Source organism: Danio aesculapii, chromosome 10 (genome assembly GCF_903798145.1).
Source record: "Danio aesculapii chromosome 10, fDanAes4.1, whole genome shotgun sequence".
Classification (NCBI taxonomy): domain Eukaryota; kingdom Metazoa; phylum Chordata; class Actinopteri; order Cypriniformes; family Danionidae; genus Danio; species Danio aesculapii.
Genome location: NC_079444.1, coordinates 34,642,263 through 34,670,028, shown reverse-complemented (window position 1 = coordinate 34,670,028; position 27,766 = coordinate 34,642,263). Strand labels below are relative to the sequence as shown.

At 34.9% G+C, this 27,766-nt stretch overlaps 3 protein-coding genes across 6 annotated transcripts in view; 2 read left to right on the top strand and 1 right to left on the bottom strand.

Annotated features, from left to right (window-relative positions):
- The window catches only part of supt20 (SPT20 homolog, SAGA complex component), a 48,323-nt gene extending 45,507 nt beyond the window's left edge, over positions 1–2,816 (top strand). For all 4 annotated transcript variants that reach the window (XM_056466324.1, XM_056466325.1, XM_056466326.1 and 1 more), the window contains one exon: positions 2,166–2,816. In XM_056466324.1, the coding sequence (XP_056322299.1) occupies positions 2,166–2,315 (150 nt within the window). In that variant the 3' untranslated portion in view covers positions 2,316–2,816. The remainder of the gene's footprint in view (positions 1–2,165) is intronic.
- Positions 2,817–2,900: 84 nt separating this feature from the next.
- Positions 2,901–11,185, bottom strand: exosc8 (exosome component 8). The gene is made up of 11 exons (XM_056466328.1): positions 11,121–11,185; positions 10,959–10,995; positions 10,806–10,869; positions 8,751–8,824; positions 8,629–8,674; positions 8,281–8,386; positions 8,123–8,168; positions 5,964–6,060; positions 5,772–5,892; positions 5,146–5,252; positions 2,901–3,131 (listed from the first exon to the last, which is right to left on the bottom strand). Exons 1-11 carry the CDS (start codon positions 11,135–11,137, stop codon positions 3,013–3,015), a joined length of 834 nt encoding a protein of 277 aa, XP_056322303.1. The 5' UTR covers positions 11,138–11,185; the 3' UTR covers positions 2,901–3,012.
- A 75-nt stretch (positions 11,186–11,260) lies between these two features.
- alg5 (ALG5 dolichyl-phosphate beta-glucosyltransferase) lies at positions 11,261–25,401 on the top strand. Its single transcript, XM_056466327.1, has 10 exons — positions 11,261–11,576; positions 14,485–14,653; positions 19,180–19,226; positions 19,487–19,555; positions 19,648–19,740; positions 20,227–20,340; positions 20,490–20,549; positions 22,442–22,593; positions 24,746–24,831; positions 25,027–25,401. Exons 1-10 carry the CDS (start codon positions 11,490–11,492, stop codon positions 25,140–25,142), a joined length of 993 nt encoding a protein of 330 aa, XP_056322302.1. The 5' UTR covers positions 11,261–11,489; the 3' UTR covers positions 25,143–25,401.
- The last annotated feature ends 2,365 nt before the right edge of the window (positions 25,402–27,766 follow it).

Sequence of the window (27,766 nt, the reverse complement as noted above, 5' to 3'; positions counted from 1 at the left end):
GGCCGGTGAGTGTATATTGTAATGTTGAGATGCCTAAAATCTTTTTGTAAACAAAATATTATAACAATTTAAAAATAAAAATAAAATTAGGTAAACACAAGCACAATTTACATTACTGTTTAAATATTTGTGGTCAGGAAGAAGTTTGTTGAACTGAAATGTTACATTACAAAATAATCAAATTAAAAAGATATTACCTAAAATATCTTGTAGTAAAAGCTAAAACTATATCTGTCCTTTGTTGTAATACATTGTTAATTCTTAGTACAGAGGTCAATTAATAAAAAAAGTATTTGCTCGTTGAGACATCTTAGCTGATAAATACAAGAATAATAACATTCTCAGTATAACTATTGTACTGTAGTAACTGATTTTAAATATATGTACTAGGTATTTTAATAAAATGTAATGCTTTTTTCAGGATTCTTTGAGGGCCAAAAGGACTGCAGTACAATTTCAGATTATAAATGACTGAACAAACAGTAGCGTATGTCTTGAAATAACTTAAAGGAACACTCCATCCTTTTTGAAAAACGCTCAATTTACAAGTGTGCTAGAGTGCTTGACTTGAACCATTTCTGAATCTATTTAGCTGATATCTTGTTCTGCGGGTGTCAATTTTTGCTTAGCATAATGGATAGAATTGAATTTGACTATTAGCATTTAATTCAAAAAAGGGTTTTGATCAATTTCCTTTTTATAGCTAGAGTCTTCATGTAACAAAACCTACAGAAAACGAAAAAAACCAGACTATTTTCAAGGCCAATATTGGTAAGAACTAAACTCTCATTCTGGCATAATAGCCAAGAAACCATGCTGCTGTACCAGGCGGAGTGATATTATGCAATACATGAGAATCAGCTGAGTTTAAGTATTAAATAACAAATATTCTTTACATTAAGTGCAGTCATCATTCAAGTTAGAGCTGCACGATATTGGAAAAATCTGATATTGCCATATTTTATTTTTCTGTGATTTTAAATATTGCGATTCAGTTTCACGAAACAGTTTGAATAGCTCTATTTGACAGTTTTCTTTGGAGTCTAAAAGTATCCAAGCACAGAAATTGAATAGTCACAATGCAAAAGATTGGTCAGAGGTTTCAGATAGGTTCAAATCAATTTAATGAATAAAATGGATAAAGCATACAGGGCCGTGGATGGCAGAGAACAGCAGCACAGGCAGTCTGTGTCAGCTGCGCTCACACACATTCCCCCCCTCCAGATATCAGGTAGAACAGCTACTCTGCACAGAAAAACACACATAACAGAACACACAAGAGAGAGTGAGCCTGCACCCTCCCATCTGTGCCTGGAGAAAGCAGCGCAGCCTAAAAAAAAAGATTTGTAACATTTTGCTGATAACAAGTTCTCTGGATTCAACTTCTCTTATCGGTCACACGAAGCCACAGCTGTTATGAAGCAAGGTTATATGAGGTTAAGCACATAAGTTTATATGAGGATGAATCAGCATAAGTTCATGTAATTAGTTAAAAACAGAATTAAACTATTAATGCAAGGATTAGGCTATTAATGCATAGGGCAAAGTTAAAATCATCAAATTCCTTCAATTACTTTTGCTTGCTTGTCTCTAGTATAAATATCTAAAAATACTTAAGTAGAAATATTGTTTTGATCTCCAGAACAAAGTCAAAATTAAGTTTTTTAGTTTTTCCTTAAAACATGCTGAAATATCTGCCAATGGGGTAAGGAGAATAATCTTGTTTCTGCTTTGAAATGTAGATTATAGGACTAGAAACAAGACAAAAATTCAAAATAAGATTTTTTTTCACTGTATAAATAAATACAATTAATCTTTTTTAAACCCCCAAACATCATAATTTTTTGCACCCAAATGTTTTAAACTATTGAAATGCTCAGTCACAGGTGCAGATGACAAACTATCATTCTATTATAGATAAACTAGCAGTGACTCTACAAACCACATCTGTAGCTCCTGGTCAACTATAATTCAGACTCAACATTTCAGATTGCGTTATACTAAAACTATATAGTGTGCAGCTCTAATTTAAGTGCATAATTAGGTTTTATCACTATTTTTCCTGATTGAATGGAAGAGTGGCCTCTGAAGCACAGCTGCTGTGATTATTGGTACATTTTAACATGCAAAAAATTCATTATCTGTTGCTCTTCCCTTTTGCACAGTTGCAATTCTTGCAGCACCAAATGCAACAGCAGCAAATGGGTATGGCAGTGGGGGCGGCGGCACAGGCAGCTCTGCCACGTCCACATTCCGCCAACCAGCCAAAAAGTAAACGGAAGCGCAGCACGCCGCAGCCCCTCTCCAAATCATGACCTCGGCCCCGCCCACAACCTGGATGTCAACAAACGGCACTGTGCTCCATCTGCAGCATTTCACAGACTGATTGCAGCTTTTGACTGGACTTTTTTTTTTTTACATTACATCAATAGGAGTGCAGGAATTTCCCGTCTGACCTCCCTCAGCCCAGATGAATAGATGTACTCGCAGCGATGATATTTTTTAGAACAGGCGGACAGTATTACAGTATTTTTAAAAGAAATACAAGATTATGAAATGTAGGGTTCTCCAACAGCATGCTGTGTTTATTTTCCTTCCAAACGAAAGCCTGTTTGGCTGGACCCTACGCACACTAAGGGCCGTGCAGATGTGCCTCAATCACTTGTTGCTCAACTTTACCGTTACAAAGATGAAAAAAAAACTCTTTCTCTCTCTACTGCTGGGGGTCCGAGCGATAGAGCGCCTCGTCCCAGCATGCAAGTACATGTGCGGTTTTTATACGGCACATTTTAGAAAACTATGGCATTTTGTTATACTCAAAGTGGAGTTGATGTATATTCTTATGGAGATAAAGAAAGTCTAAACCATGTGAGTGAATGACATTTCTGAACACTGAGGCAGAATTTTTGTAAATGGTCTTTGTCGGCAGTTTTATTGTGATAAAAAAGAAAGTATATATTGACAGTGAAAATACAACTTTTAGATAAAAAAAACAACATTGTGGTTGTGTGTTTATTTCATGGTCTTCGTGCTCTCGTTGACTTTGTCCAGCAGTTTTCTGATCTCTTTGTTTCTTGTGATGGCTCTGTTTATGCAGTGTTGTAGCTTCTCGCCCGATAACGACGTCCCACCTGAAGCATACAAAAAAGTGATTTATACATTCAAACCTATTCAATCTAAACGATAGCTTTGGATCCAAAATGGGTCATTTGAATTATTTGTGTCAATGCAATCAAGTCTTAAACTAATGCTGTCAAAAGAAATGTTCACTCTAAACTACAAACCTTCCTGCGTAAGGTGTGTTTACATCTGAAGAGTAAAGCTGGATTTATATTTTCACTCAGTTCCACAATGTTAGCCATAGACTCTAGTTGTGCAGGCTTTCATATATCGTTGTACTATTATTAGAAATGGTGTGTTCACCCAGATGCGGATGAAGTGTCAAGCGCGAATGATTTACATGTTCAGTCAATGCAAAGACAAGAATAGACATCCTGTGGTGCGAGTTGAGCGTTTAGCACATTTGATGCGTGAATCGCTCGAGTTGGAAAATCTGAACTTCAGCGGACATTCGCGTTGCGTTAACCAATCATGAGCTTGCTCTTGTAGGGGAGTGATTATGATGTAGCACCTGCAGTTGGTGTCCTACACGGAAATCCTCCTGCCGATACTGGACAACAACTATTCAAACTGGGCTCGGCTCAGTTGGAAATATCTCTCGCTGAAAGCTTCCATCATCCAGGTACAGTTTCTGGAGGAGTTGATGAACTCACAGAGCTGGGTGCACCTCTAAACGGATCTAGAGCACTCAGACAAGGCGCCGAACGAATCTACGCTGTTTTTCAGCATTCCTAAAGCACAGATACTATCTCAATACAATTCATGTTAGCCATTTAGCAATGAAGCTAGAGTCACCAGGCAGACAGATGCCACTCCCATGAGGTGAATCCACTTCTATTGTGAAGTTTTGAATTTGATGCGTGAATGAAGCTATTTACTATTTACGTGCAAATACTGCGGTTTATTCTCGCATAACACATCTGGTGTGAACACAGCATAACAGGAGATGACTCTGCGTAATTGTGGCGAAGATTACAGCACAGAGTTGCAGAATAATTTCAAGTAATTATATATATATAGATTAGGTTGTGGATATATGCAAAACCTTATATACAATAATAAAAAAAATTACTTAAATCCTTGGACCACATCTACGCATATATATATATATATATATATATATATATATATATATATATATATATATATATATGGGTCATACTTTACAATAAGGTTTCATTAGTTAATGTATTTACTCACATGAACTAAGAATGAACAATACATGTACATGAATCAGTTTCAGCCTTTACTAATGCATTATTACAATGAAAATTCTTGCTTGTCAACATTAATGCATTGTGAGTTAACAAGAACTAACAATGACCAACTTTATTTCCATTTACAAACATGAACAAATACTGTAATAAACGTGTTGTTCATTGTTTAATTATACATTACCTTACACAACCTTATTGTATAACTAAAGGACTTCATATTAGTTGTTTTGAAGTCACATGTTAAGTTACAGTAAAATGCTGTTCACACCAGCCGCCAAAATGAAGTCCTGCGCACTAAAAATAAACTTCCTCCAAAGTCAAGATGATGTCATATTTGCCGTGTGCACCCAAGCAAACTTGCCGTCGACTGGCATATATACATCAGCCTTAAGCTTCTCATTGTGAACGCAATTTCAATTGTTTTCAGAGAAATAGTGATGTAAGTTTCTTTAACATTTAGCTTCAGAAGACCTTGATGTATTTTGTGTTGCCTGAAATTGACTCTAAATGGCCAGTAGCTTCTGTTTTGCATGTTTTGAACCACAGTTGCAGCGAAAAATCTTCTTTAAAGTTCCTCTGAAGAAAAGGCATGTTTAATGTCTTCAAGCAATGTCTGCAAACTATCCCTTTAGCTATGTTTGCTCAAAGGTAAGTATAAGTAAGAGAATAATAAAACTGATGGTAAATCCACATTTTAAACTGATATTTTAATACTTTTCCTCGCAGTGATCAAGTCTGTTGCCTTTTTCACTTCAGATGAGTTTGCATCCCTGACCCTTTAAACAACCTGTAGAGTGTTAACATTTACCTGGTTTGTGAACTGCACAGAGTCTGTCCTCCTCATCCGTCACCACAGTCATCAATGCTGTAGACAAGCTTTCCTCTTCCGCCGTGGGGTCAACTATAATGATGGAGCTGCATAAAGAGGGAATCAAAAAGGTAATCTGTGAACACATTGTCTTTTAAAGGATTTTTAATAGTAATCTGGCATCCATGCTTTCTTTTCGTTGGTATATTTACATGACAAAGATGTTAAAAAAATGGTGCCATTAGAAATTTTGGCATACAATTGGAAGGTTCATCAAAATCTCCATTTGTACTGATCTGAATAAATAAAATGTCTAAATTGGCTGTATTGTGCATGGCAGGCCAGTAGATGGCGTGTCAGTTTGTAAAGCACATATGCTCCTGTAGTTCACCATAGTTGTTTTGGTTGTCAAATACTCAAAAATGAATTTAGACTGAACTCAAAATGCACGTTTTCTCATTGTGCATTGTATGCAACATCAATACTACAATATTCAAAAACTTGTTGCACTTTAAAGCCTGTTTACAAATGTTTCAGGCTCTCAAAAAATTGGAGAAAGTGTAAACATACCCTAATCAAACAGCAACCTACACTGCATTTGTATAGTAGGGAAATGTGGGAATTACTCGTCAAATACTGCAAACGATGAGCCGACTGGGTGCCGGTTGATCTTCAAGCGCCTCTTCTTCTCAATGTCAACTTCTGCTAGATCTGTCTCTTTGTTTATGGTGACTTCAGGGAGTTGTGCTGAGAAATATGATATTATTAGTGGTCATTACAGCTGGAGGATCTGTTATGTATGCAGAAAATGGACTCACTGGTCTTTAAAGCTGCCAGCAGAACTGTGATGCAGGTGTCAAGTAAGTTCCCATCGTAATCCAAACACATAATGTCACAGTACAGCACCCAACAAAGCTGGAAAATAATCAAATGTCTGTGAGTCAATGAAAAGAGGGTTTAAGTGTTTAATACAGGTTTAGGTTTTTTGGCCAATATTACAATAGCTGGGTTTCCATCCCTCTGTGTTAATATACACTTTGAAGTATCACATGAGAAATGAGTGATGAAAATGGCAATTTGCATAAAATCCCATGATTTGCATATGTTTTTATGCTCGCGTGAGGTGTTTTGAACTTGTGCGAAAAGGGTTCATTCGAATAATGGGAGATGTAAATGCATTTGCTGAATAAACTCTGATATAGAGAATAGTACACCCACGTAGCCAATCAGCTGTCTTCATTATGCTTGTATTGCTTGCTGTTGGTTGCTAGGTTACCAATACTACAGTCAGCCACTCTAACAAATTGATGGAAACTCTGCTATTGTATTGCTTGTTTGTTTTTAACTAAGCAAAAACTGATGCCTATAATTTTTACAATGACTTACAAAAGACACCCACTCATTGACAGTCATGCTAAGTACAATAATAATAATAATAATACATTTTATACGCCTTTCAAAAAACCCAAGGTCACTGTACAACACAAACACACACATATACATAGATATATACAAACACACACATACATACACAAAAATTCTACAATTTAAAAAACTAAATCCAACAGTATAAAAATAAAGATGATAAAATAGAAAGTACTGCAGTTATAAAGAGCATGTTATTTTGAACAGATTAGTTTTGAGGAAGAGAGTCAGTTGCTATGTTTTCATCCACCTATTTTATATGCATTTTGAACATGCGCATAAAAAAACAGTTGATGGAAACGGCAAGATGCGCTTCAATTTTTAAAATGAGCATAAAAAAACATGTGTACATAACCAAGTAGAATAAACTTTTTATTCGATAAGAAAAGATGTGCATAAACTACGATAGAAAACACTTTTACCGCACAAATTCCAGTATGTACAATAAAAAAGGTCATGTGATTTTGTTATAAGAGATCATGTGATGATAAAAATGTGTGTGAATGGACAAACCAGCAGGCTCAGCATACTGTAAAACATCTAAAATGTTGTTTTGGTCATTCTAAAACACTTTAACCATTTCAGTATTAGTGTTATTACATTATTAATGACCTCCAGAATAATCAATAGCATGTTCACTGCATGTCAGGATTGCCTTCTGAGACGCAAGTCATTTATTAACTGATGAAAAGATTCACGCAGCTTCTCCTACCTTGATATTTGGCGCCAGTTAACCAGGAAGTGGCGATTTTGTTCTCTTTGACTCGTTGGATGGAAACGCTGCTTTATTTGCACGTCTTTCATATGATATTCTAGTTTTGAGCTTAAATTTAATTTGCATCTTTTGATGGCTACCGTTACGGATGTCAGGAGGAAGAGAATATCAGAGTTTGGGAGCAGGGCGATTGAAAGCATTCCATGACATATTCAAGGACTTAAGAATCATAGATAAGCCCCAAAATGATTGTCATTTTAAATGCACCATCCTTCAAAACACTAGGCTTCACTCATTTGTCAGCATGTTTTTATGAAATTAAATTTACAATTATCATTGATTACTCACCCTTGTTTCTTTATACTGAACACAAAAAAAATCTTGGAAACCTGTAACCATTGACTTTCATAGTATTTGTTTTTCCTACTATGGATGTCAATGGTTACAGATTTCCAGCTGTCTTCAAAACATCTGCTTTTGTTTTCAACAAGAGAAAGGAACTCATAAAGGTTTGGAACCACTTGAGGGCAAGTAAATCTTCATTTTTGGGGTGAACTATCCCTTTAAATGCCCCTCCAAAATATTGTTTGATCAAATGTTCCTTTTTTTTTATATATACATTTTAGTATATATAGGTCAGAATAGGTATGCAGTTTCATTTATAATTAAATATTTGTTACGCTGAATGACAATGAAACATTATTAGTAATACTTTATTTCCACTTAAAACACTTTGTGAACAAAAGCACGTCCTTAAGTTTAATTTGATGCCAACACCAGAATCGGAGATCACATCTTTGACTTGTATATCTTTTTTATTTATTTACTGTGTCTTACCTTAGCTTTTTCAATGCACAATTCCTCCAAATTTATTAAATCTGAACTGCAACGTAGACAACAAAACCCAGAATTAAATATGGATACATCTTTTGGATTTGCTCAAATGTCTAATAATATTTTTTCCCCTATATTTAACAGAGTAAATATGGTTGTACCTTTCGATGACATCTGCGATGAACTGGCAGGCGGCCTGAGCCTGTTCTCCTGGTGGACCAGCTCTGAATCTGGACGAGCACAGTGGAGGCAGATCTACATTTGGGACTTGGAGATGCACAAGGAACTTGAGTGACATTTTCATACATTTCTATCAGCAGTTACCCATTTATAATTTACATTTATGACAGTTTATTTATTTGACAATGACAATTTATTTATATAGCACAATTAAAAACAACCCTAGTTGACCAATGTGCTTCACAATAACTAAAAACCACAAATAACAAGAGTAAATCAAAGACAAAAGCAAGTTTAAAATAAAGGAGGATGTGATTTTTGTGATTTACCTATATATCCTTTATTCTGAGCCTCAGATGGCGGCACAGCCAATTCCTGCAAGAGTAAAAAATGCTGTAACCTCATAATTAACACAAATAATAATTGTTAGGAAATAGGAATCAATTCGTACAGCTTTAATCCCACAGATCACTGTAGTGTTTCCAATTTTCACCAGTGCTGATCCATCGGCTGTAGATATGGAGTCTAGAAGGGCAGATTTTATAATAAAAATGCACATCTGAATTTCTAAAACATTTTAAATTATGGTCAGACTTTACAATAAGGTTACATTAATTAATCTATTTACTAATTAACAATACCTGTACTACATTTATAGTAGCTGTACTAAATGTATAATATTAATAATAAACTTTATTTTTATATAGCGTCTTTAAAAGTAGCATCTCAAGGCACTTTACAGACATAAAATGTGCCGCAGTAAAAGACACAAGGATAAATGCAAAAACTAAATGTAATATTTAAAAACAAGATAATAATAACAGATCTAAAAATCATATCAATGTCAAAAAAAAATTAAATAAAAGCTACCCTAAAAAGTAAGTTTTAAGAGATGATTTACGAATACTCATGGATTCTGCATTGCGACTATCAGAGGATAAAGAGTTCCACAATTTAGGTGCCAATGAAGAGAATGCTCCCATAGATTTAAGCCGCGTTGACTGAGCAGTTATAAGACCAGCATTAGACGAGGGTAAAGCACGTCTAGGAGTGTTTGGGATTAAAAGCTCAGATAAATATTGAGGTGTTACCATTCAAGGCCTTGTACACAAGCATGAGGGTTTTAAAATCACTTCGAAAACTGACAGGAAGCCAGTGCAGATTTTTCAAAATAGGGGTTATGTGCTCACTTGCATTGGTCTTAGTCAGAATTCTAGCTGCTGAATTTTGTACTAATTGAAACTTGTTTAGGTCTTTTGGTTATTATTAATAGTTTGGTATTATTATTTGGTTATTATTAAATATAGTTCAGCATTTACTAATGCACTAGATATTTTACGGCACTAGGACTGTGCTATTATTTAATACAGTAAATTAATACACTAGTACAGTGTTTCCCAGTACTAGGTTGCAGCTGGAAGGGCATCCGCTGTGTAAAACATATGCTGGATAAGTTGGCGGTTCATTCCGCTGTGGCGACCTCTGATAAATAAAAGGACTGAGCCAAAGGAAAATGAATGAATAAATACAGTACAATAAATCTTTTGTTCAGTCTTTTGTTTATTTTTTTATTTGTTCTATATTTATTATTGCTGTTGACATCTAAGAGCTACCAAACAAATTTAATTGTACAACACTACAATGGAAATAAAGTCAAATAAAATAAATGATTATTAAAATTATTAAAAGCTGTGTTTGTTAACATTATTTGGGACATTCTACCAGAAGCGTACATTATCTGTCCCTGAAATAAAAACATAAATACAGTGAATAAAAAGTATTTCATCCCAAAGATCTCTAAAATGGACTGATGATGAGTTGTTCTGTAAAGGAATATGCGTTTAATTTGGTTCTCTGATTTTTTTTCTTTATTAAAAACACTTTACAAATGTACAAATTCTGTCATTGTTCTTGTCCTCTGCCCAACTGAACCTACGGCTTTAATAGTTTTGTTATGGTAAATTTTGAAAAGAAAATACTTCAGAATTAGCAAATTTAGGTTATCATTAAAATCAATTGATGAAAAACATGAATTTATAAATAAATTCTACAAATAAATGCTATTTTACAATGGTTTCTGTCAATCCTGTCACCTTTGCTTTAAATCTAACATAAAATGTGTGTGGCTATGACTCTAAAGTGACAATTTAATGGAGGAGAAGCTGACAGTGATCAAGGATGCATTCTTATCATTGAATTGTTTGGTTTTATGCTTGGTTTTGTATGGTTGTTATAGGGATGACAAGTTTAAGTCAGGCCCTGTCACGTTTTTTTATAAGTGAAAATGTATGTTTTTGGAAGAATGTCCCAGTTAATGCGCTGTGAGTTAACGAACAACTTTATTTTAATTAACATTAACAAAAGATGAAAAATGCTGTAATTAATTTACTAAATAACGTACAATACATTGAGTCACATTAATTAATGCAACCTTACTGTACAGTGTTGCCAATATTATGATCCTTTTATGGAGTAATTATATTAGAAACAAACAACCCAAACTTACTGATATTTAACGTTGTGGGTCTAAACTCTCCCAACTCCCTTCCATCTGGACGACAGTTTTCTCTCTATTAAATATTAGGGTAAACAATCACTGAACATTAACAATTTATAACACTGTACCAAAATCTAAATATCAATATCGATGAACTCTCACCAGAAAGCTCCTGTGATATTCAAGAGGCTCTGCGGTTCTGAAATAAACAATAACACAACATGAGTCGGCTGAAATAAAGTAGCGACATCATAACCTCACTATTCAAGAAACATATAAAATCATTATTAGTTTTATTAAAAACAATCTGCACATGTAGCTCACTTGAAACCAGCCGCCATGATGTTTGGAAGCACCACGTGAATAACTGCATTGACGTAATAAACGCGGTGAACTCCGCGTCCTCCGCTCCTGCTGGGGCGCTATTTCAGTCGGTCACCGCGGACGCTGCGCTTTCTTCGCCTGCCGTGATCATGGCTGTGATGATGTGGTTTGTCAAGGCGACTTCCGCGTAGGTGTTTCTCTGTGACTGGAAGTAAAGTTCAACAATGGACATTTAAGTATTTATTCCGTAATTTAGTACGACACCCATTCATATATGTCACGCCTCGAGAAGTCACAGAGAGGCTGTTCTTAACGCTCCGCGTGCTTTAATTGAGCAGCAAACTGCTGTCAGCTTCTCTGCAGAGCAATATGTTGACTGGAATATGGAGGATGGAGTTCTGTTTATGTGACTTATTGCAGTATTCGCTGATCCTGGCCTTGGTCATCTTATTATTGGTTCGTTTACCTATCAATTTATATTCATTTTTGTGTTATTGTGTCGGTTGTATGTCTCGTATTAATGCTTGTTATGAATGACTCATGATTGTAATGCTTCTTTCATTTCTTAGGTGTGTTTGTATGTTTATGTGTTCATGTAATTGAGGTAAAGATGGTTTTATATTCGCATATTGGTTCAGTGTCAACTTGTAACCTGGTCTCTTTTTTGTTTACCATGGTACTTTGAGTATTGTGTCTGAAATCTCATGTAAGTATGACTCGAAAACAACATTAACACTATTTATTTGTCTGTGAACAATGTTGTACGTTGATATTCATTAGCTGCTAATATAATTTCACTGTTTAGTGTTTGCAAAGAATACTTGGTGAATATGAAATCGACTTTACCTCAATGTGTGTGTAGATATTGATACGCTGTTGGAATTCTCAATATCTTCTAAATTGCTATTTATTTTTCTGTGTTTGAGTAATTTTTTAGTGCTTTGTTTATTGGTTTTAATAAACATACAATCGAAAGCAAAAAAAAAGGACAAAGGCAACGATACCAGTGGAGACGAGTATAGCACAAAAAGTAATAAAAAAAAATTTACAAACAGAATACAAAAATCATAATAAATGAACAAAGTTCTGCTGTGATTGAGTAAAGTCACTCTTAATATGAAAATACATTTGAGGTAGTCAGGTTCATTAGAGGCATCCATATTTTTTCTGAAAGACATCCCTGTTGTTTCTTAAGTAGTATATTGTTATGTATATTGTTCCAAGAGCATTGTTTCATTCAAGAGTTATATGAACAGTTCAAATGTTGGAGGCCTTTGCTGGTTTCAGTTAAGCAAAATGCATTTATTTATTTATTTATTTTGCTAGATAGGAAATAGGCATGGGACCATAACAGTTTTCAAGGTTTACTGTGGTTTGGAAAAGTCAAGGTTTTAAAACTGACAATTTTCTGCTATACCGTTCCTAAGGTATGTGTAAGGTTTTTTTATTCACTTTTTTTTTTAAACCTTTTTATGACAACAGTATCTCCAGCAGACAATATATCCTATGATTCCATTTTAAATGGTTAAAAAAGTCTGTGTTTTTGAGACAAATGAAGACAGCAGAAGTCAATGATTCACTTGAATTATTCAGTCTGACATGTTTACTACTCCTAAATATTTTAAGTGTTTCTTAAAAGTATATCGTGTTTAAAGCGAAAAAAGTAGTTTTTTCCCCAGACATTTAAAAAGAATATATTTTAAAGCAGTAATCACAATATCATGAAACCATGTTTTTTTTTTTAATAATTTTTTTTTAGGGGTTTTCACCTTTATTGATAGGACAGTGAAGAGAAACAGGAACGTGTGGGGAGCAGAGATGGGGGAGGGATCGGCAAAAGACCTCTTGCCGGGAATGGAACTTGGGTCGCCGTGAGCACCTTGGTGCTATTGTCGACGCACTAACCACTAGGCTATTGGCGCCGACAAACCATGATGTTTTTATCCAAGGTTATCATACCGTCAGAATCTTATACCGGCCCATGCCTAATAGGAAATGATGCAGAGTCTCTTTAATAATAGTAGGATCAAGTGTCTTGTTCAATTCTATACCAAAGAGGTAAAGTGTTAGTGTGTTGTCCAATGGAGTTTGCAAAGCTTTGGCTGTAAAGTCTTGTACTGCTTTCCAGAAAAAAATTAGCTTTTTGCATTCCTCAAAAATATTCATGATTGAACCTGAATAGGTTTTACATCTGTGACACCTGGATGATACGATGGAGGACATTTTGCTCAAACGAAGTGGGGTCAGATACATACCATGTATAAATTTATAATTTTGTTCAACTGTTTTGTTATTGGAAAGAGGAATGAGAGTATCCTGGCATATAGTCTCCCACTGATCCTTATTAAAATTATATTCCAAATCTCTTTGCCACACATTTTTAAGTGATCCCAGTGAAGAGTTGTAATAGTCTAATAGTGCAGAATATATCTCAGAGCTCTTTTGTTTTGATCACTCTGAATTAAGCAAAATCTCCTCTATATTGGAGAGCTCTAGGGATAGTTGGCCTCTCTTTTCATGATTAGTTATTAAATGGTGAATTTGCATATGTTTATTAAACTCCTGTCTTGGGATCCTGAACTTTGTGTAATTTTTGAGTGTAATTTTTGTTTTGTTCTGCAAATTACTGATGAAGTCTCTTCCAAAACTAAAATGTGTAAGTATTGTCATTTACAGCAAAACGTTTACTTTGAAGTAAAGATAAAGATTCTATTCAGAAATATTTTGTTGACACAACACACAATACTGGTGTTTTAACTTAAAACATTTAATAAAATTGTTTCATTAACCATGATTTTCAATCTAGACAAATGAAAATGTCACAATGCTGACCAATTATCTGGTCAAAAATAGTAAAAAATAAATAAATAATAATACAAATAAAAGACAATATATTATTTGACAAATGTCACCAGACCTTAAAAAAATAAAATAATTAAATTAATCGTTATTTCTAAAGCGCTGTTACAATGTAGATTGTGTCAAAGCTGCTTCACATAGAAGATTATCGTAAATTGAAACTCTGTCAGTTCAGTTTTCAGAGTTGAAGTTCAGTTTAGTTCAGTGTGATTTCATTTTCACTGCTGAAAGTCAAACACTGAAGAGCAAATCCATTGATGCTAATTCCATTGATTGGTTAGAGATTGGTCTCTAACCAAGCAAGCCAGGGCGTCAGTGGCGAGGAACATAACTTCACCATCAACAATTTACTACAACCTATATCTAGTAAATGCAGTACCTATAGACAATTGTCAAGTCCAAATGCACAGCTGTATATAGTGACACTTTGTTAAGCTTCACCAATTCATCCAGTTGAACGAGTTGGTTTCTCCTCTGAGTCACACCTGTTTGTTCTCATCTCTAGGTTGTTATTGTTGCACACGTCACTGCGAAGATGGTCGATCAGACTCGCCACGAGAAGGAGAAACAGTTCTTGACTGCAGACGGCAAGCATGAAGATTTCCCAAGTCTGATGGAGCCTCCTTCAATAGATCTGTCTGTGGTCGTCCCTTCATACAATGAAGAACTCAGATGTGAGCTGGTTTGAATGCATTTTCAAGTGTGTAAACAGTAAATGTGCCATATGTCATTTAGCAACCAAAAACAGAAGTGTGCGCTTCTGAGATTGAGATTCTGAGATTCTGAGATTCTCGAAGGCAGGTTCTTGATCCAACCAAATACAGTGGAAAAAGTAAAAAGAAAATCAGCACACTGCCCTTTAGCTCTCAAAAAGGATTTATGAAACATTTCGACCTACGTGGTCTTCAAGAAAATATGAGAATTCAAGAAATAGTCAAGCTCTACACCTCCAAACAATAGTCACCCCTATCAACCAACAAGCCAGTAAACAAGAAAATAATAATATTACAAAAATCAAGAGAAACCACAACAGAATACATATGTAAATAAAAGACACGTACGAAAACATACAATTACAAAAAAGATTTCATATCAAAGTCCAAATTTAAACCCATCGAAGACAGAGTATTCAATGTATAAATGTAAAAAGCTTCCCTCTGCAATAGAAGTCTATCTATATCCCCACCCTTTCTAGGAACCTTCACTTGTTTAATGCCTATATATCATAATGTTGAAAGGTTATATTTTAATGCATTAAAATGAACAGAAATAGGATTTAGTTGATTTATTTAATCGTATATTACTTCGGTGTTCAGCAATTCGTGTTTTTTAACAGCGTGTTGATTTTACCAGTGTAAGCTAAACCACAATTAAACAACAACATTTAGTCATATAGATCAGTGTTTCTCAAAGTGGGGGTCGTGAGAAAATGGGGGGAGGTCGCTTGGTGATTTCCAAAAATCAAATTAATTTGATTAAACTATTAGAACTACCATATTTTATCAGTAACCTACAGAACAAAAACATTGTATGTAATAATAAAAAAAAATTATTATAATTTTTTATTTATTTTTTAGTGACTACTGAGGTGTTTACGTTATATTAAAGACACAGAAATTTTATCAAATGCAGCACATTGTTTATATGGCACCAGGTTACCCTTTCTGACATCTTTACGGCACTCACGTTTAAACGATGAATAGACTTGTGTCTATTGTGTGCAAGGTTTATATATTTATAACCACTTAAGAGGATATTGGGGGTTGCAAGTCACTGGCATTGTTACTTTGACGGTTGCGGGCTGAAAAGTTTGGGAACCCCTGATATAGATCACATTTTTTGTATTGCTAGAAATCACTCCTTTAATCTTGAACTGCTTACCTGAATGTGGATGACTAAAGGACTGACATTTAGTTGTAAAGTTACACTATGCATATTGACCACATCTATAATTACCTTCATGGACTGAGAAAGGATTATCAGAACATTCAGAACCTTGATCCGCTCTCATTTGTCGCAAGTTAGTGGCTTGTTTAAAAACAATTTGTGGAGGATCTTTACAACAGTGTCTCATAACAGGCTCTGAATTTAATATATGCCAGTGTCTTCGCACTATTTTTGCAAACTCATTACGTAAAGCTGAATACTGAATAATAAAAATCTGTGTATTTGAAGGTTTTGGGGATTTTCGAACCCAGGATTCTTTTAAACAATACTTTCAAAAGGAGCTGCAGCTTCTTTAATTCATTTTGTAGAATAGCCTCTCTCATAAAACCGTTGACATAGCTCCTTATATTGTTTATCATAGGTTTCAGGATACATACAAATCCTATACTTTATTTTTCATATTAGAATGTGAACTTTTAAGGGTTGCCAGGTTTTCACAACAAAATGGACAGATTAACCCAATCCCTAAACTCTAAATAAGCTATTCTCATATGTAAGAATTAATATTTGACATCACTGAATGCATTATAGTGTTTCTTTCTTTTCTTTCTTTTTTAATTATAGTATAGTAAACATTTGGTTTTCATAAATAAAATCATCTTACCTTCAGTATGACAGCCGATGAATCAAATTCTTCAGCTGGGTGTTGTGATGCTGTTTTGTTTGAATATACTTTACATCACAGTATGCAATAGACACATTTTCTTATTAAAATCCCTTTTATTAGTATTTATATAGATTATATATACTGTTTTAGTTATTATTTATCAAGTCCATCTAACTGTTGCTATGGATGCGAAAAACAACATACACAGTCTCTTATGCTGATGATACACAGGGCAACTTTTTGAACAATGTTGCAGGGCAACTTTGGGAAATGATGTATATAAACATAGTGCATTGTGTACATATAAACAAAGGCAAAAAAAATGAAGACAACATCAGTATAATACAAGCAAACCCTGACAGCATCATTTTGTCCATTTACAATTATATTTGGCTCTGGAAGTAAATTATGAATGGAATTGAACTTGGATCCAGAACCGTTTAAAACCGTTTATTTTTTTCAAACTAAGGAAATGCAACACATCATTGGGCCGCTGTTTAAAAGATGGGGGAAATGACTGTTTCCAATTGATTAAAATCAAGCGTCTTGCCAAAAGAAAAGGCAATGCAGTCCAATTCACTTTTTGACAAATTGTTATTTTACATACAATACCAAAGATAGCAGTTAAGGGATTAGCACAAACATCTTTGCAAAATATTCTGGAGTAAGATTAAAAAAACATTTGATTAAAATACAGATAATCTGGGACATTGTTGCCTATAGAAAATAATAGAAAAATAGCCAAGCAACATCGCTTTGCAACATTGCCCAAAAAGTTGCCCTGTGTTTCATCAGCATTAAGGATTCTGACCTGCACCTAAGCCTGTCACAATAATCAATATATCAACTTAACCCGCAACACATGGACATGACTTCAATCATTTTTTGTGATGCAATATATATCGCCTCCATACATAACCAATTCTAGCATCATTTTAGTTGTTTGTGCAACACCTCTATCTCTATTGGAGCTGTCAGTGTCAATATGGTTAAAAAACACTGTAGTATTTACTATAAATTACTGAAAACAACTAAAAGCAGATCTGGTAGTAGATATCACAGCCTCTGTTTTGTTTTAACTTGCACTTTGTTGTTAACATTTATTATTATTTATTTAGGATATGCGCTTTCACATTCTGATTCCAATGCCTTATTATTAAATTGTTAAAATGACTACAATTAAATTAATTATTCTTAATAATAAATATTATGTGCTCTTTGAAGAGTGTACTTGCATTCTGAATGTCCGGCATTATATAATGAGTGGCATCAAATGGTCTTAAAATGACAATAAAATTGTTTATCACAATATATTTTGGTGCAATATATCATACAACAAAAATAGATACCGTGACAGGCCTACCCGCACCTCTCTTGTGCGTGTACTTTGTTTAATCAGCCTAGTATTTTTCTGTCATTGGTAGAATATACATTTGGTAGGGGGAAAGATGTCAACGACACAATTTCCATCCTGCAGACTAGGGCTGCACTATATTGGAAAAACTTGACTTAGCGATATTTAGTTTAGCTGTGATTTATATTGTGATCTGAGTACAATTTGACCAGATAGCTTGAATGGCTCTCTTTGGAAAGAACTCATTAATTAAGTCTGATTGAGATTATTATGGGGATTATTATTGGGAAGATAGAAGTTTCTCACAGTATTCAGGTACATAAATTGAATAATTGAATGTAAAATAACACCATATAGTCTTCATTCTATAAATACTTCAATAAGTGCATCTTAATACTTTAGACTCTCATGCCTGAATGCACACACAGTCACAAGCTTTAAAAACACATGCAAATGATAAACCTTCACCCCCAATATGGTTAAACTCTTCAGTGAATTTAAAAATCTTCTATGTTTTGATTTGTGGCTCATGGAAAAACTTTAACCCCAACATATGAACTCAAGATTGCACTTCAAGATGTGACTATTGCAGATGTGCACATTGCGATATTGATGCTGACACAATATATTGTGCCCTACCACAAACACAGATACAAACACATAGCCAAACGCCACTGAAAACACAGACTTGGCAACACTTTTTTTTTTTTTTTTTTTTTTTTTTTTTCTAAATAACATTTTCTGAGCAAATCATAATGAGTTTAATGCGTTTTTAGCACTATTCACAGAATACTCACAAAAATCTTCAGGGATATATAGAACTGGAATTGTTTAATGGCAGCTCCAAATGACTAAATTAATTGGTATTAAATTGCTTATTAGTTGACACTCTCCTTTAAACCCAAACGTTCTGAATATGTTTTATTTTTGCCTAAATATATCTCTTTTGCTGATTGATGGAGGAAATTATTTCACTCATATTTTCATGTTTTCTTTTTAGGAAAGAAAGGCATTTGAGACATTAGACACTTGCAGTTATGTACTTTCTATGTGGATACGTTTACTATAGGGAATTGGCAGTAATGAATTTAGCCTTATAGAAAGCAAATAATTGTATGTAAAGTGTCTTAATGTCTCGTTTTATTTCCAGAAAAGATATATTTATCACAATATGTGTGATGCACACACCAAAATGGGATACATCTTTGACCCAAATATGGTTTAAGATCAATAATCTGCTCATTGATTAAACAGGATTTATATTGATAATGTTTATCTCTGTCCTATCACAGTGCCTGTTATGATGGATGAAGCAATGGACTACCTGGAGAAAAGACAGGTGCGTTATTCATTCATGATTTTCTTACATTTATGAAACAACAGGTTATATATACCCCATTCGTTGTTCTGCGCAGAATATTTCCAGCTGTGATTTGTATCATAGCATATGTGCTTAAAAATACAAAGTGACATATACATTTACATAATAAAATAATATATATTTACATAATAAATGATAGAGAGTTGTCCTGTAAATCTGTGATTGTTTTTTCGCCACTAGATGGCAGTGCTGAAACTAAAGTGAGCCTTGTTTTGCAGAAGGAGAATCCGTCGTTCACCTATGAAGTTATTGTTGTAGATGATGGCAGCAAAGACAAAACAACAGAGGTCGATTTGCTTCATATTGCTATTAGTTGTTATAATTTATATTAATGATTACAATTAATGTGCTTGTTTGAAAACTGAACGTGTATTTTCAGGTTGCCATGAAATACACCAAGAAGTATGGAGCAAAAAAAGTGAGAGTTTTGACGTTGGTAAAGAACCGTGGAAAAGGGGGTGCAGTGAAAATGGTAAACTGCTAAATCTTTCTGTGTTATTTTCAGAGAAAACTAAATCTAATTAAAAATAGCTTGTCATTCCTGGGTGTTTTGTATTTATTACAACTTTTTAATTGATCTACCTGCTTTTTGTAGCACAATTTTGAGACCAACACATGCCACAAATTGTTTCTATTGAAAAAAAAAATTGTTCAACTTTTCAACATCAAAAGTGGCTGAAACTGAGATCAACGTCCCATAATGCAATTTGAAAACAGCAACTAAATGCAAAACACACCAATGAATCATAAACTATTGAATGAGCAACTACTATTTAACAGCTATTTTTACACAATTGAAATGATGAATTTTAATGATGAATATAACTTTATAAAATATCCGCTTCAACTTTTTTTAACTTAACAAATTAACTCAATTTCAGTCAGTTGATTTATTTTGCCTTTATTTGAATAATTAAACAAATGAATGTCAATTATTACTGTGTTTATCTGTACGCAGGGAACTTTGAGCTGTCGTGGGCGACTTATTCTAATGGCTGATGCTGACGGAGCCACTAAATTTGCTGATGTGGAAAAGGTGGAAGAAGGTCTTGAGAGCATCACAGAGAAGCCTGTGAGTCACAATATTTTTGTAAATAAAAAATAGACACACGGTGTATGTGGATTAAATATCCATGAAGCCAAACCAGGAGATAAGAGTTATCACATGACTAACAGACCTGTCAGAAAATCTGAAAATGTCTTCCTCACATGTCCGTGTAGGATAACATGGCCATCTCCTGCGGATCCAGAGCTCACCTAGAAAAAGTATCAGTGGCTCAGGTAAACGGTGCTTCTCAATATATTGTTCACACCTTATAATGACAAGTATAAATATAATGATGATAATATTTGCATACAGATTACCATAAGGATCTGCTTATTTTAACTTGTGCACTGCAGTTTCAAAATAAGTTAAATATACATATAAAGTTTATAGATGCAAAAAAAAAGACAGAATGGTTAGCCCTGCTGTGAAATTGTAGTACTTTTTAACCTATTTGGAAAAAGTATTGCAATTTGACAGTATTTTTATGATATTTTTCTTCTGGAGAAGGTCTTAATTCTTTTAGTTTGGCTGAAATATATATATTTTTTTATGTAAACAATTCTAATGTCAATATTATTAACACCCTTTAGATTGTTTTGCCTTCCGTTTGCTACAGAACAAACCACTGCTGTTTCCTAATTAACCTAGTTAAGCCATTAAATTGCAGTTTAATCTGAATACTAGTATCTTGTTATATAATATGTATTGTCATCATGTCAATAGTTATTAGAAGTTAGTTATTAAAATAGTTACGTTGAGAAAAAAATCTATTATACATGTCTTGAGAAAAAAACAAATACTATTTCACAGGAGGGCTAATAACTTAGTCTCCAACTGTGTGTGATTGGTTGATGCATAACAATTTTGCAAAGACACGAAGGGGAAAAACAGACACTGTTGAGCAGATGAGAGGTCTTGAGATCAATTTGACCTGTGTTTAGAGTTTTATGAATTTCAGGTATTAGTTTTTGTACACATCCCCAGTCCAGCTTGTGCAACCGATCCAATCTAACTGGGAATTTAGCAAATTTTTTTTTTCCCCTGCAACTTCTCAGGAGGCAAAACGAAGATGTCAAATCTAGTAGTGGATACTGGAGCTGCTGTAATGTTTTATGTTACAGTTTACTAGTCTGGTTGCATACAGTATGGCTTTCATGTACTTCTCACCATTCATACTGAAGGTATAACCAACTGTTAATTGTCCAGATTACCATTAAAGCACCTTTGAATGAAGGTATAATTGCACAAGCCCTTTACAGCAGGGAAAATAGGTGTTAAACACGTCACCATTTTTCTCCGAAAACATATTTCTAAAGGTGCTGTTGAATTGAAATTTTCCCCGGATGTTGGTAACAACCAAAGAATACAAATATAATTAGTTAACAAATGAAGTTATGTCTAATAAAATGAAATTACACAGGGGAAAAGTATTAAACACATGAAGAAAGGAAGGTGTAGAAAGGCAGTGAAAGCCGAGGCAGCAGCTAAAATCTCTCATTAGTTTTTCAGCAACCCTCTGCCCTTTGTCATTGTAAATAAATAATAAATATTTGCTGCTTCAGTCCAACATCTACATCATCAGGATGATGAAAATGAACCCAGGCTGGATATTTCAGCAAGACAATGATCCAAAACACAGCCAAGGAAACTCAAATGCTTTCAGAGAAAGAAAATCAAGCTGTAGAATGGCCAAGCCAATGACCTGACTTGAATCCAATAGAGAATACAAAATAAAGATCAGTTTGGATAGACGAGATAGATATACTATATAACTGCAGGTTAACTATGTTTATATATAATAAATTTAACTACTAAAAGCTATTAGTTATAGTTAATAGTAACTAATAAAATTCGGGTAAGTAATAACCTTAACCTTTCTGCAATAATGTGCACTTTTTGTGAAGCTGCTTTAAAACAATAATTATTGTGAAAAGCGCTGCACAAATAAACTTTTTGAATTGTGTCATTAATGCTGTGGTCTTAACTTTGTTATAGCTTTTACATTCAGAAGCATTTTTGGAACCGTATGTTTATCAGTATCGTCCTTTGTGTGTGAGCTGCTAATGTTCATGAAGAAATTGTGAATACTTTGGGATTTTGAATGATCTGTTTGTTCTCCTGACAGCGATCCATGTTCCGGACGTTCCTGATGTATGGATTCCACTTCCTGGTGTGGTTCTTCTGTGTGAGGGGGATTAAAGACACACAGTGTGGTTTTAAGCTCTTCACTCGTGAGGCTGCTCTGAAAACCTTCTCCAGTTTGCATGTGGAGCGCTGGTAAGGAGGCTTACAATTTCTATTTTTTTTTTTTCTTGTCAAATAAGTTTATTGAAGACACAGATTCAGAAAGAACAGGATTCTCTCTATTACATGTCCACATATAACACTGTAGGCAAAGCAAAATGGAAAAACAATATGAAAATAATAAATAAAAAAAACAAATAACTTGTTTACAAAGACAACAGAGTATGATGACAAAGCATATTAAAACATTACAGAAATGATGCATTATTCCACAAGGTTTTTTTTCAAGGTAACAGAGAAAAGGATTCCAAATTTTCTGAAATTGTTCGAGTTTTCTTTTCAAATATTACCTAATTCGCTCAAAATGTAACATAGAGGTAATTTCTCCAAGCCACAGTTTACATGTAGGGGATTCCTTGTTTTCCAAAACAGTAGCAGTAGCTTCTTGGCCGTAGTTAAACAGTATGAGAGCAATTTATGTTGTGCATTTGACAACACATGCGTTACAATCTGAAGTTGTATTTATTTATTTGTTTATATTTTTTAATGTTCCCTCATAATCTTTCAAAAAAAGCAACTTTTCCTTGCTCTTGCAGTGACATCACTTCTCCAATAAGGTGTTTTCTGGTCTGATCTAATGCACCAATAGCCAATCACAGCAATCTAGTCAGTTTTTTAGGTTAACAAGAAAATCCTATTATAGTCCTGCTCTTGCTCAATCAATGAGTTCAATTTCATACTGATTTTTAAAGCTTCTCTACAACTTGCATAGAAAGTACATCAATTAAAAAGAGCACTTAAAGGGATAGTTCATCCAAAAAAACTGTGTTATTGACTCATCCTCCAGTTGTTTGAAACCTGTTTTAGTTTCTTTATTCTGTTGAACACAAAAGAAGATATTTTGAAGAATGTTGGGAAAATCAGCTTTTTATTTCCATAGTATTTAGTGTTCATACTATGGATATCAATGGCTTCATTTCTCCAACATTATTCATATCATGTTTTGTTTTGAACAGAAAAAAGGCACTTGACTGTGAGTAAACTAGCTATTTTTCACATTTCTTTTTTTAATGTATATTTTTTATGTTTGTTTGCATAAGAACATAAACAATAACCTTAACTAAAACAGAAAGAGTACAAAGGCCATTTCACAATACACAATGTCCAGAGGAACACACCCGGAGGAAACCCACACGAACACGGGGAGAACATGCAAACTCCAAACAGAAATGCCAACTAATCCAGCCGGGGTTCGAACCAGTGACCCTCTTGCTGTAAGGCGATCATGCTAGTACCCACTGCGCCACCGTGACACCCCCTTTCTCTTTTAGAGTTTCTATATTTAATAAAGATTATAGGGACATGTGTTCAAATGCAAAAACTCTATAAATGCCATCAGAAATGTGCTTCTAAAATGAGAATTAGATGTAAAAGTTCAGATTTTTCACTTTTATGGTGGTCAATTTCATGGGTGAAGTGAAAAAAACGCATTTAAACATTGAAGATTGAGAAATTGCCCAATTTAGAAGAACATTTCAGATGGCATTTAGAGGTTTTTGCATCTGAACTCTTCAAGTAAATATAAATGATGTGCATGGACATAGTTTATTATAAATACTGAAATTATCAGGGTGTTCGTGGGGTCTTAAAATGTCTTAAATTTCAAAAAGAAAATTTTGGGCCTTACAAAGTCACTTAAATTCACTCAAATATTGTGTTGTAGATCTTAAATCATTTTAAACAGGTCTTAATTTCCCTCTGTCCAAGTAAAGCTACCCAGTCATCTATAATCCATCTCAAAACTTCTCTGTTTTATATTTAAGTTTTTTTTTATTGCAAAGAGATTCAATTCACAACAGCTGTCAGACATTTTTACAGCAAATTCTCCAAATTAAATTCCCTAATCAGGGAAAGAAAACTACATCAACACATCCCTTTACATGATCTTCTATTTACAGAAGTTACCGGGCCATTCAAAAAAAATCCTTAGGGTTTAGATCTGTATACGTCTAAAATTTCATGCATAGTGGTCTTCAAAGGGTCTTAATGTCTTAAATTTGATTTGAAGAAGCCTGCAAAAACCCTAAATTATTTAAAACAATATATAAGCGATGATGTCTATATTTATATTATGGCAACTTTAATTTAATAATCCTTTATTTTCTTTATTGTTTAATTCTTGCAGGGCGTTTGATGTGGAGCTTCTCTACATTGCTCAGTGTTTTGATATCCCTATAGAGGAGGTGGCTGTTAACTGGACAGAGATTGAAGGTTTGTGTTGTCAGTTGTGAAATATAATTGCACTTAAAGTGTAGGCAGTTAAATGACCTGATGCTTTATATCACTTAAAGTGCAGGCAATTAAAACACTTGACGGTTAATATCTATTTTCAGGCGATATTTTTCACAAAATGAACCTTTTTTTATACTATGAGGTAATGACGGCTTGTTTTATTGCATGTTTTAGGGTCAAAGTTGGTGCCGTTCTGGAGTTGGCTACAGATGGGCCGTGATCTAGTCTTTATCAGACTGCGTTACCTCACTGGTGCCTGGACACTAGAGTCTGAGAGGAAAACTCAGTAGCTGATGTTACAGCTAGTGTGCTGTTTGTGAGCTAGCATTGCCACAGATGAGTGCATTGTGAACACAATCGGTGAACAGCAACCATTAGCATTTTATTATCACTGACCGTGCCGAGATCACAAAAGGGGATTATCTTTCTATTTTTTTCTTTTTTGTCATGCTGTTTTCAATGATTTTCTTTTACATGCTGTATTAGTTTGGTTTAAAAAAAACAGATGGTTCTTGGCCAAATAAAAACCAAAACAATGAAGAGGAAGAAGAGTTTCTTATTTGAAAAGCAGATTTTATTTAATGCTGAGATTAATAATTGTAATTTGAAAAGAAACTAATTAGGATGTTTAAAATCAGTGGCACACAAATATACACTCACCGGCCACTTTTTTTAGGTACACCTTACTAGTTGAACTGCCTTAATCCTTCGTGGCATAGATTCAACAAGGTACTGGAAATATTCCTCTGAGATTTTGGTCCATACTGACATTATAGCATCACGCAGTTGCAACAGATTTGTCAGCTGCACATCCATGATGCGAATCTCCCGTTCCACCACATCCAAAGGTGCTCTATTGGATTGAGATCTGGTGACTGTGAAGGCCATTTGAGTACAGTGAACTCATTGTCATGTTCAAGAAACCAGTCTGAGATGATTTGCATGTTATCCTGCTGGAAGTAGCCATCAGAAGATGGGTACACTGTGGTCATAAAGGGGTGGACATGGTCAGCAACAATACTCAGGTAAACTGTGGCGTTGACACGATGCTAAATTGGTACTAATGGGCCCAAAGTGTGCCAAGAAAATATCCCCCACACCATTACACCACCACCACCAGCAGCCTGAACCGTTGATACAAGGCAGGATAGATCCATGCTTTCATGTTGTTGATGCCAAATTCTGACCCTACCATCTGAATGTCGCAGCAGAAATCGAGACTCATCAGACCAGGCAAAGTTTTTTTCAATCTTCTATTGTCCAATTTTGGTGAGCCTGTGCGAATTGTAGCCTCAGTTTCCTGTTCTTAGCTGACAGGAGTTGCACCCGATGTGGTCTTGTGCTGCTGTAGCCCATCTGCCTCAAGGTTGGACGTGTTGTGTGCATACCTCGTTTGTCCAAGTGGTTATTTGAGTGACTGTTGCCTTTCTATCAGCTCGAACCAGTCTGGCCATTCTCCTCTAGCATCAACAAGGCATTTGTGCCCACAGAACTGCCACTCACTGGATGTTTGCTCTTTTTCGGACCATTCTCTGTAAACCCTAGAGATGGTTGTGCGTGAAAATCTTGGTAGATCAGCAGTTTCTGAAAGGCCTGTCTGGCACCAACAACCATGCCACATTCAGTCTCTTAAATCAACTTTCTTCCCCATTCTGATGCTCGGTTTGAACTGCAGCAGATCGTCTTGACCATGTCTAAATGCCTAAAGGCATTGAGTTGCTGCCATGTGATTGGCTGGTTAGAAATTTACGTTGACCTTGGACAGGTGTACCTAATAAAGTGGCCGGTAAGTGTATATTTTATAACACGCACAATTATAAACGCAGTTGACTGAAATGTCCCACAGTCTGGCATGTATTCAGGGGTTTTTAATGTGGTTTACTCAATGGTCTGCTCTGCACCCTGGAGAGAGTATCCTGTTTGTCCTCCCTTTCTCTCCACCAGGAAGACATTTGTTCCTGTCAGGCACTCCAAAAGAGGTTATGTTACAATATTTCACATGGGACATTTCTTTTTTAGATTAAAAGATTTAAGCTGCTATTGATGCATTGTATTTCCCCCTGTAAACATACCCCTGTAAACATAGAGCCTTGTCAGTAATGTATATAATTCTGTGTGCACCTTGATTGAAGAGTTTTGTGGTGTGCGTTTATTGAAGGCAGATTCCCCCCTGCCAGACTTATTTGATCAAAGAGAGCTCTAAATATGCGAGCTGTCATTATTGGGAGTATTGTTACGTTCCCCTGCAGTTGTTGTAAACTGTGAAAATGTCAAACTTCTAGACTCTCTGTCGCCATCCTGGCTTGCGTCATTAACTGGACAAGTCACTGTGCGCACAATATCGAAGTGTATCCATCCGCGCAGAGGAGCGCGGGGGAAAATAGGACTATCGATAAACAGCTTGGCGCTCCGCCAATCTGGTAACTCGTCTGTTTCGTGTTTACAATGCGAATTTATGGCTTACTTGAACGACTGCAAACATATAACAGATATATTTTCTCTAAATACCTGTTTAAACCATTTAAGAGATTAATTGAATAGAACTACTTTTAATATTAGGCGACACAGTTCCATGTTGAAACAGGTCGATGCTCCCGATTAATAAGGCTTGAGCCTCTCAATGGAATCCAAAACAAACAATAATTTGAACAAAATATAAGAATATACGGATATTTAGTGCTCAGACAGCTTCTGATTCTGTCAGTCAGTATTTTCACTTTAAGTTTTCAAAGAGCTCACAAACAACGTAGACGTTTAGTAATAAAAGTTTAGTGGAAGCCGCTGACGTGATTTAATGTTCCGCTTCAGCATCATGAACTTTCGACGGTTCACTGACTAAACGTTACACTATCAGGCTACTTTTGGTTGTTGATAATAAATAATAAAATATTCTGTAAACCCCCCCCCCCCCCCC

Bases quoted from the DNA above. Each gene is read 5' to 3' on its own strand.
- exosc8 (XM_056466328.1), bottom strand. The intron at 10,870-10,958 runs GTGAGAGTTCAT...AATATTTAATAG, and splicing joins AATATCACAGGAGCTTTCTG to AGAGAAAACTGTCGTCCAGA. The intron at 8,387-8,628 runs GTAAATCACAAA...TGCATCTCCAAG, and splicing joins TCAGAATAAAGGATATATAG to TCCCAAATGTAGATCTGCCT.
- alg5 (XM_056466327.1), top strand. From the start codon at position 11,490: ATGTTGACTGGAATATGGAGGATGGAGTTCTGTTTATGTGACTTATTG. The intron at 19,556-19,647 runs GTCGATTTGCTT...GTGTATTTTCAG, and splicing joins GCAAAGACAAAACAACAGAG to GTTGCCATGAAATACACCAA. The intron at 19,741-20,226 runs GTAAACTGCTAA...ATCTGTACGCAG, and splicing joins AAGGGGGTGCAGTGAAAATG to GGAACTTTGAGCTGTCGTGG.